The sequence below is a fragment of the Odontomachus brunneus genome, unplaced genomic scaffold, assembly GCF_010583005.1.
Source record: "Odontomachus brunneus isolate Ranch 3 - 2012 unplaced genomic scaffold, Obru_v1 Obru_scaffold_085, whole genome shotgun sequence".
Classification (NCBI taxonomy): domain Eukaryota; kingdom Metazoa; phylum Arthropoda; class Insecta; order Hymenoptera; family Formicidae; genus Odontomachus; species Odontomachus brunneus.
The window spans coordinates 865,898-880,414 of NW_022639535.1; the positions used below are offsets into that span (position 1 = coordinate 865,898).

The window sequence follows — 14,517 nt, forward strand, 5'->3', positions numbered from 1 at the left end:
AGAGAGAGAGAGAGAGAGAGAGAGAGAGAGAGAGAGAGAGAGAGAGTTGGAGAAAGAGAAAAAGAGAGAGGGAGAAGAGGTCTCTCGCGTAAAAAACGCCGCGATCGCAAGTTTCGAGTACTTCGTAGGATTATAAAATCCCACTGCCGTTTAATATCCTCAGAGGCGCTCTTCCGTCGAGACGGAAACGCGCGACCGTGAGTCAGTCCCGATACGACGAGTCGCGAATGTAAAACCGCGTCCGCCGGATCACCGGACACGTTGCAGTTTAACGCGTTCTCTTCACTGCGGGCGATCGGTAATCGGCCATGTGGCATTATCGTTGACGCGCTTAAAGGGTCCTTATCGCGTCCCTGTCGCATCCCTTCACAGTAAAAAGTCACTCGTCCATAAGTCAGCCGCGATCGTTGCTAACGCGACGGTTTATTCGAGGCCCCAGATTCCGTTGCGGATAACGGAAGCCATTCAACCGCGAGCGCAGAAAGCACGGCCGTTCCATTCCCAAAAACCAGCCTGCGAAATAAAAATCTCGGGTCCGGCAAACAAAGATTAATCTTCCGCGCGGCTCGCAAATGGAAATCGTGCCGGTTCCGGGCCATCGATCACACCGGCTAGCAAAACGCGTCGTGTCGCCTCGCCTCGCGTCGCTCCACGTCGCTTGGCGTCGCGCTGCAGGTGCGCCGGCAGAAGTGATCCGAAATTAACCTAATTAGCTGCGCGATTAGCAGCTGCAGACACGGCGTCCGCATCTCTCGCACACTGCACCCGTTCTTACCCGCGCGCCCCGGATGCGGAGTAGTCGGTCCGCCGCGCATCCGCGCGTTCCGGACGCGGAGACGGCCTTCCGTGCATCCGCGTCCTAGAGTCGGCCTGCTGCGCATTAATGGATCCGAAGGTACATTACTCGCTTACTGGTTACTACACGAACGCGCCGCACCGGCGTCATGTCTGATTATCCGAAATAATTATGCGTACATGCGGCTCGCGCCGCTTTTCGGCAACACGTCGCACCCGATGTGCGCGTTGCTTGCATTGTCAGGTCTGATTTGCCGCAAACGATGTATGCGTGCGTACGCCAGCACGGCAGACGTTCGTTTGTGTGTTAAACGGCTGGCTCGTTGATCGCCTCGAGCACGTGCTTTGTAAATTAAAGCCGCATTGAAGTTTCCCAAGGTTTTCCCGGATTCAGCACAAATCCCGAATATCCAAAGAGAACGTCTGAGCTCTCGTAAGCTTCCATCCCATTTCTTGCAACATTACTTATATACGTAAGGATTCTGACGATACTATTTACTTGGACAGAATATGTGGCCCATCTTCCAAATAGTGAGACGCATCTTTTTGATACTTACATGTTTCTAATCTATCAGTCAATAACTATAACTTTATCAAAAAATAAAAAAAAAATTAAGATTTTGAATATCACAAAATGGGACATTTAACTTGGCCGTAGTTTTGTCCCACAATTACGATTCTCTTCTTCTCCAAGTACGTTTAACCTCCCTACATTTTTTTCGTACTGCTGCAACTGACTTGATACCAGAAAAAATGTTGGAAAAATTTTAGGTTTTCTACTTAAAATCGTATGTTTGAAACTTAATGCGTATATTTTTTCTTTTCTCTCTCTCTTTCTCTCTCTCTCTCATTAGATCATTTTTCTCTTGATTTAATATATTTCCAGAGGGCAATATCGCATTGGCGAGCCTGTCAGGATGTTAACCGTTCATAACGACCTTTAAATTCTAGCGTTCTGACATAAATAGATTCGACGAGCAAACCAGGTCGTGTATTGTCGGTTAATAAAGTACGGTTAAGTATGTCGGTGAAGCGGAGTTTGATTATCATTCATTAAATTATGGCCGGGTAGGAGGACACGCATGTGGTATGCACGGAAGTGGCGTTCTATAGATACGTTATTATTGCTGCCACCGTAACAATTACTGTCGATGTTGGAAGAATTAGCGATATCATTGATAGAATTAACGTAGACAGTCTCGCCGCGTATAATTCTCTCATCGGGCTCACCTCCGCTCCGAATAATACTTTCCGAGAAACTTTTCGATCGATTTTTTTTTGTTCGGATCGGACGCTTTGATTCGCATAAGTTACCATGAATTTGCGAACGTACCGTTTGATATAATGACATCCTCTCTTGTCCAATAATTGATGGATTTCGGATATGCTTCAGAGTAACATTCTAACGTCATTTGTTGGCCTTCTTGAGCGCCCACTAATTGGTTCTGGATCGAAATCATTGGAGTAACTGTTAACATTGAGAACAAAGTGAGAGTGTTTTTATTATATATAAATGAGTTGCTGAATTAATTAAATTAGATGTTTGTACGATCGCGGAGAGAATATATTATAGTTTTTTTTATATAAATTTTTTTCAATTTTACTGTCTGTCTGATAGTGTAGAAATAAACTGTAACGTCTGTCTTATTAAGAAACATTGTAAATAGTAGCACACTTGAGTCTCTAAAATGTATAAACCGTAGATATGAAAAAAGAATAATTACTGTATAATGTTGACCTGCGTTTCCGTACAAAATTCTACAGTAATTTTTACTATAAAATTCTCCTTGTATCGAAACAACAAGGAATTGTATGAAAGTGTCTTCGGAAGCAGGTGTTTTTTATGAGCTTTTTTATATGAGGGTTGAAACAACCCCTCGAAAGAAATTCGGAAAATTGTCTTGGCGGAGGATATTTAGAGATGTTTCTTTGCAAAAGAAGAGAAATACATTTCTGCGCTTAAATACTTACAATGTACAACGAGCATAATTCTCTTGCTGACCGTCGGCGGCACGCCATTAGATGCGATGCAGAGATAAGCTCCCATTTGCAATCTGTTCACTTTTGTGATATTGAAGATCGATCCTTCAATGCTCGGCACTGCAACAGATGGTGAGCCATTACGCCATTTGCATCATGAAATGGGTACATTCGTCACATCAGATTATTGCCAATGTCAATTAACGAAAGAATTATTGAGAGATTAAGTGTCGCTAAATGATTGACACTCGCGGATGTTACGGTTGCGAAATCAATGGACGATCCATCTCTTCCCTCGAGTTCGCTATCGATTTGCTTCCGTTTCTTCCGTGTTTGGTGTTGCAACGAGTCATATAAGCCGGATCGAACGAGGCAGACGTGTAACGTTCCGGTAAGAAATTTTCATCAGACCCGGCAAAAAATTCCGCAATCAGGATTTGAATTAATACACGTCGACTGGGTTGCTTTGTACTTCTGCGTAACCGATACTAATCACCGCGCTAGCGTTCTTGCTGCGCGGTCTAATCTCCGTTAACGCTGGACGCTTCGCGCACATACCGCTTGCAAAACCGACCTTGTACCAGAAGCGAAACACTTGTCGGTTGTTTCTTGTCAACATATATCTTACTTGAGTTTCTCTCCCGGATATTATAAATGTAGTCTCGGTGTGGCAGCAACTACTTGCACTTGGCTCTCTATCGCTCTTCACTGCGAATAATCGCGATAAAATCGATACCCATCGAGTACGAATGATACAAACGACGCGTCCTCTGGCGCGAACTACTTTGCAAAAGCCTTCACGATCGTTTCGTTGCTTTAATTACGCTTAATAATGTTGCCCGATAGTTTCGCGGGGAAAATTCAATTTAACGCGAAATAATTTTTCTAACGAGATCCTACACACGGATGCCGCATACCAATGAGTTTATCCTTTTTCCCCGGTTGGCCCCATTAGAAAACGCGCAGCTGTGCTTTGTTAATTAAACGTACGGAATTTTTTTTATCTCCGCGAGCGGTACGTTGCTGCTTTCGTAAAAATGGCTGCGACATCTGAAAAGCCGGTGGATCCGTAAGTCGCGAAGTTAACGGATGTAGATTAGAGGTACATCTCCTCCCACCTGGTACGTGAGACAAAACGCGCTGCATGAAATTTCCAAGTTAGGGGGAATTCCACCGGTGGGAGACGTCGCGCGTCTCTGCAACTCGTCCGCTTGCATTTCTTAAGTCTCCCGACGTAAGCCGAACAAGGGTTCTCCGTTATGGTCGCAACAGCAAAAGCAACAACAGCAGTAGCAACCGTCACAGGTCGCGTTGAACGTTCGTTCCTTAAAACTCGCGTGTTATCCTTAACTTTCAGAGATACCCACGCTGCGCATCTAGCTAGCAGAATACGGTCAGATAAATTGTCGCATTAAACCTTCATAGAGTTCCGTGTACCTATTCAAAATGATATTTGTCGTTCAGAAGTCGTATTTGTGATCTCAAATATTTACAGACATAGACAGAAAAATAAACTCTAAAGGATAAAATGCGCGCGCGTTTATTTTAGTCAAAAAAACTTGATATTTTCAGAGGAAATGAATTTTCGAGTCGTTGAGAAACGACTTCGTCGGCTCCACCGTTTAATCTCTGTGCAAGACGATTTATGTTATTGAAACGCCTGCTGACTCGGCCTGAAATCACCTGCATACGAGATAAGCTGTAAACCAGCGGTCGGACCACGCGAGCACGGGCTCTTTAGTTAATTAGTTGCGAGTGCCGATTTATACGACCGTCGCCGCGGCGAGGGGAAAAAAAGGGAAGAACATGGAGGGGAAAAAGGAAAACAGCCCGAGGGAAAGAGAGGGAGCGACATAACGCCGACTACGTTTAATACATTTTACAATTCACATTTCCCCGCACCAGATTTTCGAATTAAGCTAACGCGGCTTTTCCGACTAATGAAGTAATTAAATTGGTTGCGGTCAGTTCTGACCGAATATTTCGTGACTTTTCCGTTGCCTCTTCGCCGCGCGGTTTAGTCCCGCGTCGCATTGCACATCGGCAGACATAAATTGTCATCTTCGACGGGGCGCGAGAATCGATCGCGGGGATATTATTTGCGCATAGATAACGCACGTAATTAATGATAAATCGGGGGAACGGTCTATTTATGAATTCGCAGTGCGGCGGCGACCGCGTGTAGCAACGTGCACGTGTGGATTGAGCTTCTAATAATTTACGATGTGACAGTCGATCGGCGCCGGCACCGATTTTATATAAACGCGGTTTCATCGCGGTAATCTCCGTCTAGCGAACATCACAAAGAGCCATAAATATTTATTGGTATATAAATTACAAAAAAGTCGAGAAGAGACATCACGATAGAGCCGCAGCCAACTTCGGACGGAGTCTGGAAAAGTGTGGACTGGAAAGTATCCCCTGTAGCGATCGACGGCGCACAAAGGTCCCCGAAACTTCTCTCTACTCCGCGACCGGTGAAACTTTATTTCCCCGCTAGTATTTGCGGACAGTTTCCGGCAAATAGGTTTGGCGGTTTATCTGGGATTTTGTTCACGCATACATGAGCGAGAACAGAGTGTTCGTGATGGAGAGCGAGTGCGTGAGGGCCGACGGAATAAGGGGTGGGCTGCAAGGGAGAGGACAGGGTGGGCGTTTACTCGTGAGCGAAAAAGGCAGCCGGAAGAACGGAAAGAGCTCACGAGTGAAAAAGGATGCCAGAATGCGAGAAGTTGAAGCGCACGTCGAGAAGGGTGGATTGTCGTGACTGTTCGTGATTGCCGTGAGAAAAAGAGCAGGATAAGAAGAAGAGAGGGACTTTGGCGGGCAAGAGAAACGGGCAATCGTGAAGTGGAAACTGCAGTGCGAAGCTATGCGAGCGCGGCAGAAGGAAAAGACGAGGAAGAATTCGTTAATTAAAGTATGGATCGCCGGAAACAATACCTGAGCGATGAAGACGTTGTGGACGCGATGAAACGGACAAAAGTATTAGGAAAAGAAGAATGGAGAAATAAGAAGAGAATGGAACGCGTCAGGACAAAGAATAGCCATATTTGTGAATTAAAGAGCGACAAGTTCGTGCACGCGTCGGGGGACCTTTAAAATTCGAGAAGAGTGAGTGAATAAAAACAGGATCTTCCCTTAAGAAGTAAAAATGGAAGGGAACGAAACTGTTCGCACAAGTACAGAGCAAAGATTGAAATGGAAATAAAGCGAGTAAGGTGGAGTTCAAGAGAGAGTTTTCATGGTCGCAAAAGAAGCGTGCACGTTCGTAAGTCAAACAAGTAGGGTGAAAGAGAGAAGTCGCGAAAGGGAAACTTACTACTTATTGACTAAAAAATTGAGAAAGTCAAAGAAAGAACGTGAACGAGCAGACTGTCGTAGACGTATCTTCTTCCCGAAGGAACGGACGAGTGAAAGAAAATTGCACGCGTATCAAGTGAAGGAGTGCGCGATCGCAAGGAGGGGGACAAAGGGAGAAAAGAAAAGGGAAAAAAAAGCGATGTCGAGAGCACGATTGAAATATTTGCCGGGATCTCGGGGAAGCTGAAGGTTGAAATTTCTTGATGAGCTCGGTATAATTCGCGGATAATCGGATATTGCAAAAGATATCATCTCGAGTGACGTTGTAGATTTTAATAACAAATATGCTATATCGGAAACAGCGCGGGATAAACGCTAACGAAAGGATAATAAATTTCGATGGCCGGACATTTGAAATGGTTGGCAGATGATGTTAAATGAAGCGCGCGAATAAACTGCACGCGTAGCGGAATAAATGTTTTCGCTGTCAGCAGAACGGCATTATGCAAAACGACGGTTCAATAAATTTGGGGGAGACAATAGGTATGATAAATAGATATTGTATCCGCATCAGCGAGTCATTATGACGGGCGGTGTGTGTTTAAACGGCATTAGCGCGGATCAAAAATACGTTGAAAAATCACAAGATTATCGCGCGATGAATTACCGAATATACACAAGCAACGTAAACAATAAGTGATCGTTATTTACGGCGACGAGTGGACGGACACGTCGCGAATCGTGTTTCCTCGTGTTTTCGCGTTATTACTTTCACGCGGGTCAGCGACAAGGGACATTTGCATAAAAGCCTCCGCGGACCGAAATATTTTGTCTCTTATAGAATAAATTACTCGGTTGAAATATACATACATTCGTCTCTCTTTACGGAGAACAAGGTCAAACTCGAAAAAGGTGCCAGCAAAAAGGTCGTCGTCGTCAACGCAACGACGACGACGACGACGATGCCGCTTATCCTTATAAATTATCACGGGTGACTCCACGCGGGGACAGGTGCATAAAGTGTACACAAAGGGAAGCAAATATTTAACGGAACTGCATGGAGAGAGAGAGAGAGAGAGAGAGAGAGAGAGAGAGAGAGGCGGGAGACGGCTCAATAAGTTTCAAAGACAAAAGGATGATAAATTGTTATTGTACCCGCGAAATAAAGTCGCCGTTGTTCGAACAGGTGCGAACGAGGACACGCGATTTTCCTTGGCGTTATTATTGTGCGGGGCGCATAAGGGCTGAAACGCATATTTCACTTTGACGTCACCGACACGGTCGCATCGGCAGCTTCGAATGCAATTGCATCACGCAACGTAGTCATCTGAATAAAGTCCGAGAGACGGAATGATAAATCGTCGTCCCCACGTTGAGTGAATCCGGTGTTTCAGGTGTGCTAGCTCGCGTTCGCTCGGCTCGCTCGTTTGTGCGAGCGCGCGTGCGCGGCCGCTTTTCCTACAGCGATTTTCAAGATGAGCGATGCGAATCATATAAGTACCGTCGTTGTCGGGAACGGCCATGAATTTTCGTCCTCCCCCTCACCTGCCGTTTACGTGTGCGAATTATGGAAAATGGCCCGTCGCGCGCGCGCGCCCGGGGAATTCGACGAACACATCGAAAGTGATTGAAACGTGGTTATCCGAGAGAATCGTTAAATTGCTATTTGCACGTCGCAACACGGGAATTCTATGAAATCTCTAAAGGTGCATGTAATTACCAGGATTTAGAATAACGTATTTAAGGAAGAAGGGATGAAATGTTATTCTATCTTATAAACACACACATTGGATTCCACAAAGCAGCCTCTCTCCTTCGCTCTCTTATTGCAGCGCGAGCTGCTTCAGAAGATAAAATTACCAAGTTATTTTAACGGACCGTTAAGCTTTCTCGTTCTCGGGACTGTTATGACAGCTTGTATGTAGTTTACCTTCCAGATTCTTTCCCAGACTAATCAACTCGCCGTCTTCCCTCCTCCAGGTGATGTTTGGCTTTGGTGAGCCTGTTGCTTCGCAACGCAGCGAAACGTTACTGCCTTCTCTGACCACCATGTCTGTGCTGGTCGAGTCGTCCGAGATATCCGGTGGAACTGTCGGATAAAAATCAGCGATCAGCATCTGCGCTCAGGCACATCCTGCCGCGGATATGATTCGCGTCGATGGTAGAACGATACCATAATCGGAGTCGAACGGAAGCGGAAAATACGAGAAGCGCGAGAGCGTCGAGAGATATGATAGATCGGGCGAAACGATATTTTTATTGTTGTACCGTTTTTCCGGTAGTTTAAACATCATGGCGCGCGCCGCATTCTCAAAAGAGTGAAATCCGCCACGAGCGAAACCCAAAACGAACTTGATTTCCCTAGTCGTCCGCGTTCTGTTTCTACCCTTCTCTCTTTATCCCTCCCGTCGCCGCCGTTGCCTATGGCGTTATTCAACTCTCGAACTGAACACGCAAATTTAGCAAAAAAAAAAAAACACACACACACAAAGGTTCCGCTCTTTGCAGTTTTTTTCGTGTTGTTTTTCTATCGGAATGCAGCCTCCGGACTTCCGGCCGCAATATTAATTCGGTGCGTGAGGCACAATGGACGAACCTACAACCTCCAAATAACCAATCTGACTCTTCATCGGGTCAGTGTTTATCTGGCACATGTAGTTGCCCCGGTCGCTCTGGCGGACATCACGTATGTGTAGATGCCACGTTTTGTGCTCGCTGTGCGTGACGCCGATTCTGTGATTCTTCGTTATCACGTGATTGGCTATCGTCAGGATGGTTTGCGTGTCCACCCGCAGCCATGCCACCTGAAACAGAAAACCGGCCTGCCGCTTCAATCGTCTGGAACCCATCCATCACTGCGGCCTTTTGTTTTCCGGCCGGTGACCGGTATGTCATGCGACACCGCGAAAACGCGTGTAATCCGTTACGCTCCGAGGGCAATTAGAGCCTTCCGACGCTGAAAATCTTTCGCGCGCGCGCCGCGACAATTGATTTATCTTCTTTATAATGTTTGCCAAGTTATCGCATGGATTCATTCTCCCCTACCGATAAGTGAATGTCTTTCTGAGGCGTGAATTTCTTAATTAATGTCGTGATGGAAAATAAACGACGCCATCTTCTCCTGCGCTAAAGATTATCTTAGTTGGCGTAAGCGTTATGATTTTGCATTTAATACCGGGGAGCTCACTCCGCTCGCACGAAATAACTGTTACGCGTATGTAAATGTGGCGAGTAAAACTTTGCAGGTGTTCTCTGGAATGTCGGGCGGTGTTCAAAAATTGCCGCGTGATAAGGTTCCATCTTTGCTGCACGCAAAGAGCGTTTCGTAGAGACTCTCGCTTTAATTTCTCCCTCCTCTGGCCTTTAATCTATCATTCGACAGCGGTGTGGCCAAATTGGATGCGTAATCGAGTGATCATCGGTGAATTTGGCGGCATGATTGAAATTGCACGTACTATTACCCGGATTTATAATACGTCCGAGCTAAGCAGAATGGAATCATAGACGTTCATTACTCGCACAAAGGCCGTTTACCGAGCAGTCAGGCTAACGAGAAGCGAAAAGCTCAAAGGAATCCTTGCTGAGAATTACGATGAATTGCTGAAAGCTGCGAATGTCAAGAAATTATAGGAACAAAACACGTTTGTGAAAATTTAATTACTCTGAAGTCACGCGCACGCGTATACATACACAGAAGCGGAACGAATTTTCGCAGGAACAAAATATATTTTCATCCAATAGAGACGACTTGGATCAAGTAATGCGGTAATGTGCAGTAATGGTAACACACAGAGAAATCGGCGACTCTACCACAAACCGTAGTCGGACATTGTTGCCATTCAAACGTTTCTGCATAGCCGGTTATTGTGAGGCATAGTACAATCGGTAAATGCGGCTTTGTTGGCATTGAATTGCGGACCCAGCAGGCTTAGGAGGTACCTATTGATAGATGACGTAATGACTTTAATGACAAAGCGTCATTGGATCCTCAAATCCGACGAGTTTCCGTCGGATGAGTCCTACCATTGAGCACTTTGTCGACATACAATTGCACGTGCATTTTGCATTAAGCTAGAATTGTCGTGTATACAAAAGCGACTTAGCGCTTTGCCGTCGCGCTCGTCGTGATGACAATATCTGAGCCCCTTTCAAAGACGGCATTTTATGTTCATTTTCGTTTTTCAAGCGCAAAATTGTCCGTGCTTTCAGAAATAAAAAGCGCTTGAAGTTTATCCAGGAAAATACGTCTGGAAAAGCTTGAGGAATTTGCAATATTAATCGCGAAGTAACGATGAAAATTCCAGCGAAACGTCGTGCCGTCAATTGTTATTTTGATAATTGCCGGAATTTATGTTGTTTTCTGAAGATCGATGAGAAAGAAAACAACGTACAGATTATCTGGCAATTAATGTAATCCGACACACTCGTTGTGTGCAGATGGAATTCATCAAACTGAACAAAAAATTCATTTATCATTCCGCAAACAATCACATAAAATTTTTAGTTACCAGACATTTTGCATATTTGATAAAAGAGTTTCCTCTATACGTAAGAGAACGCTAGAAGAAAGGAAGAAAAAAATATTTCGAAATGAGATTTAGTGTTCGTGTAGCTCGGTGCCCGAGCGATGACTACCGTCGTGCTCTCATCACCGCTAGAATAGCCGCTACCGTACTATCCTATCCTGATTTACGAACGATCGTTAACGTTCAGTCAAGGTAATTGCTCCGAAACCGCAAGAATTCGCCCGACAAAGCCACCCCCGAGAAACCCCGCTACCCCCGATAGACCAGGAGCAAATTCTCGCGTCTACTTACAAAATCCCCTCTTTAATCTTTCTTCGAACCTTCCACCACTTTGTTCTGCCGCTTCCCGATATTTATCTATTTCGCCATTACGCCTGTTCTCCCCTGAGTTTCTCCTTTTGTTGCCAATTGGATTATCGTGACTTTACTTGATTTAGTTCTTCTAGATGTCCCATATAATAGAATTTCAAAGTTATAACTTCCCAGACTAATTTTTGTAACTGACTGTGTAAACATTCTGTGTAATTTAAAGACAAGCTTTTTCATATATTAATGCCCGCCATGATTCTATATTTTATTTTGTAAACTAAAATTCAAACATGTAATAATATGGTCATCTTGCGTTGGCCATCTTGATACTGAGTTTAGTTGTCCAGTATAGCGCAAAGTAAAGAAGATCATATATAAAATATACGTATTCCGGTTAATAGTTCCGGGATTTCCGCGAGAAGTCTCTACAGCCCGCCTGGCGGCTTTTAATTATGGACTAACTTTACTTCAGTCACTCATATGCTTGATTTCAATTATTTTGTGAATGAAAATTGCTTTTATTATCCGAAACAGTATATCTCATACACTTACAAGAAATTTCATTCGCAGCATACTCCTGAGACCATTTAGATCATCGGATCTATGCCATCTTGGAAAGCCGAGAAAGTGAATTTCAGGAATGTTTTTTTAGCAACGGAATGAGTTATCTTTAAACGTTAAAAATATTTGTATGGCGCATAATTTAAACATATATCGAAATGGCAGCACAAAATATCCAGATTTCATGTCTTATATTTTCTGTAAAATCTTAGATAGCAATTACACAAAATTTGTTCCAGATCGGTCAAAGGGTTTAGGAATTAATAAGGGACATATAGACATTCTACTTTATATGTATATAATTAGCAGGATGATACGCAGAGCAATGCGAGACAACGTGAGATTACGTGCATATCTGTAATTTTTAAAGATGCAAACTCGCATCAATTTTTGGATATTTTCTAAAAAAATCGCGGCAGAACTCGCTCGCTCGTCCGCCCAGCTCGGCTGACCGATATCTGACGCGCTTTTCCAAAACCGCTGATGCGTGTCTACCACACGAACATAAAATCTGCATTGAAATCCACCAGTCGAGAACGGCAATATGTCTCACGTCCGAGCATAGTCAGCCATGAAATACTCGCACCGCGAGTGCGTCAACGGAGCGTCTGAAATTCATTGTCCATGGCGTGGCCATATAGCGCGGCCTGGCGTTCGCACGTTTCTATGCGATCGCGGGACCGAGCGAAATGGAAACCGCGTGCCAAATACGCGCCTTTCCTCTCCGATTCCCCCGGCTGGATGTGACGAGTGCGTCGGAGCAGGCGTTTCTCGATTTGGCCTTGGCGCATTTCACACACGTATGAGTTATACTTTATGACAGGAAATCCGCGCGGATTATTCAACGACGACGACGGTGGGGAAAGTCGGTGGTGGCGCGCATTCGGATTGATATTTATCTTCTTTTGCGTTGGAGGGGCCCCGTTACACGTGATTTCCGGCCAATCTGCCCGACAGATTTACACTTTGCGAAATGAGACGTTGAACGCACATGACGATTTGTGAATCTTCGTTCGCGCATACAAACGTGAATCCGGTGCGATCGTCGCGTATTTTTGTCACGCGCGCGCGCGCGTGACAACAAGAGTGCGTAACACATAATAAAAAGGCTAGGAATATACGTCGAGGCGTGTGTACGCGCCAAGTGCCATGTAATTTTGGTTTAGCGTACAGAACATGATTTACATGGGACGAACGCGCGCTTTACAACGTCGCGATTTATGACATCGCCGTAATGCGCACGGCGCTCCATTATCTTCCGCTTCCGCTGCGTTCGTCCCGCCACTTTCGCCCCCTAATGTGCAAACTGCGAGCGCTGTCAATCACTCTGCCTCGAATCACTCCGCCTTCCGACCTGGGAGCGCCGACGAAATGACTCTGCCTTAAATATTTCAAGCTTCTCTCCTTTTTTTCTCTCTTGTCAGCCTTTTTCGCCTATTCGTCCTCTCGCTCTCGTTTCCGTGCCGTCGATGGCGACAGAATGCAAATTTGTCCGCGTCCATTGGCGTCGGTGTTGCTACCGTCGCTGTCGCTGCAGCTACTACTACTACTAATCGATCGATTGCCTCTCGCCTCGAGGCAGCGGTAATCGTCGACGCGATCTTTAAAATTGCAAATGAGACCGATCCGTTCAGTTTGCGCAATTAATTTTATCAAGACGACGCTCAGTTACTTACAAATCGTGCGATAGCGTCACCAGTCGGAAACAATCGCGCGGATAATGCACAATCCGCGCACGCAGAGGTTTTCGTTCAGTGCAATACAGTAAAGAAGAAATCCCAGATTAATAGATTCGTGAGCGTCGCTGGTATCGACGACCTCATATCTAGTGCAGGCTCGAATGTATGCCGCGCTATCTTTTCTTTTTTCCCCCTCCCACTTTGCTTTTAAACTGGGTTACGTCTATTTCAGCGCAAGGTGGCTCGAAGGGGATCGTTTGGACAGCCTCTCTGGGCTTTTATTATGGCAAGCCGTACCTTACGTGGGTTATGATGGCTACGTGGAATGCATTGTCCCTGATGTGTTAAAGAGGATGGCTAGCGCATTTTATTCGTGTACGTATAACGCGAATACGCCACGCGGTGGCGTGCGCACCAGTGAGAAGGAAAAAAGGAAGAGAAAGAGCACACCACCGAGGTCGCGTTATACATTTGAAAGCTAAGGTACGCCTAGGCACGAAGTGCTACGTCACGTTTTGTAAATTCTCGTTCTCCTCTAATTAAAAGACATTCGTTTGAAGAGCGAGCGCCCATCGTGACCCGTGAGCGACGCCTAGCCGTATTGGCTCGTGCTTTACTTCCAAACACTTGGAACTTTTTTATTATTCGTACTTGTGCGCGCGCTCGCGCGCGCGCGCCTTCCCAATTTATTTTTTATCCCAGAGGCAACTGCTTTTGCATAAAACGCGCACGCTCTACTTCGTCGCAACGATGCTGCTTAAATGGCGCCCTTTATTATTATCTATTTAATTATTTAAGCAATTTTACGCACAGACAAAAATGCATATTGCATTTAAATAAATCTTACTTGTTTCAAGAATTATATAAATTTATATATACGCAAATCTATCACACACACACACACAAATTTATCACAAGCATTAAATTTACTTGAAATACATTCTTATTCTTTATAAGTTTGGCATTTCAGTTAAGAATATTAAATTAAAATAAAAATTCAGTTTGCTTGCTACGTAGAGTCAATCGAATCAATTTTTTTTTTGGTTAAAGATTTGTAATATTCTTGTAAAGAGTATTATGATATGTAAGCTTTTCTAAATTTTTTATGCATATACTACAAGACAATTATTACAAGAAAATATTTTTTGCTAAAAGTAAAGATTACTTAAAAGAATTAAAGTAAATTGGATATTCACTTTTCTTAGCAATAGAATGATATTTTTCTGTGCATGTAAGAGGAGAAAATGTTGAAATGTAATATCGTAGCTAAAGAAATACGGTATTGTTTATTCTTTTAATTTATTCTTTTAATGTTTTGTCGCACTACGAGAGAGAGGGAGAGAGGGAGGGAGGGAGGGAGGGAG

At 44.5% G+C, this 14,517-nt stretch overlaps 1 protein-coding gene across 1 annotated transcript in view; it reads right to left on the reverse strand.

Annotated features, from left to right (window-relative positions):
- LOC116847949 (lachesin-like) overlaps positions 1-14,517 on the reverse strand; it is a 146,835-nt gene that overhangs the window by 15,945 nt on the left and 116,373 nt on the right. The window contains exons 3-6 of the mRNA XM_032823579.1: positions 8,675-8,882; positions 8,009-8,167; positions 2,767-2,895; positions 2,129-2,263 (exon numbers count right to left, since the gene is read on the reverse strand). Of these exons, the coding sequence (XP_032679470.1) occupies positions 2,129-2,263; positions 2,767-2,895; positions 8,009-8,167; positions 8,675-8,882 (631 nt within the window). The remainder of the gene's footprint in view (positions 1-2,128; positions 2,264-2,766; positions 2,896-8,008; positions 8,168-8,674; positions 8,883-14,517) is intronic.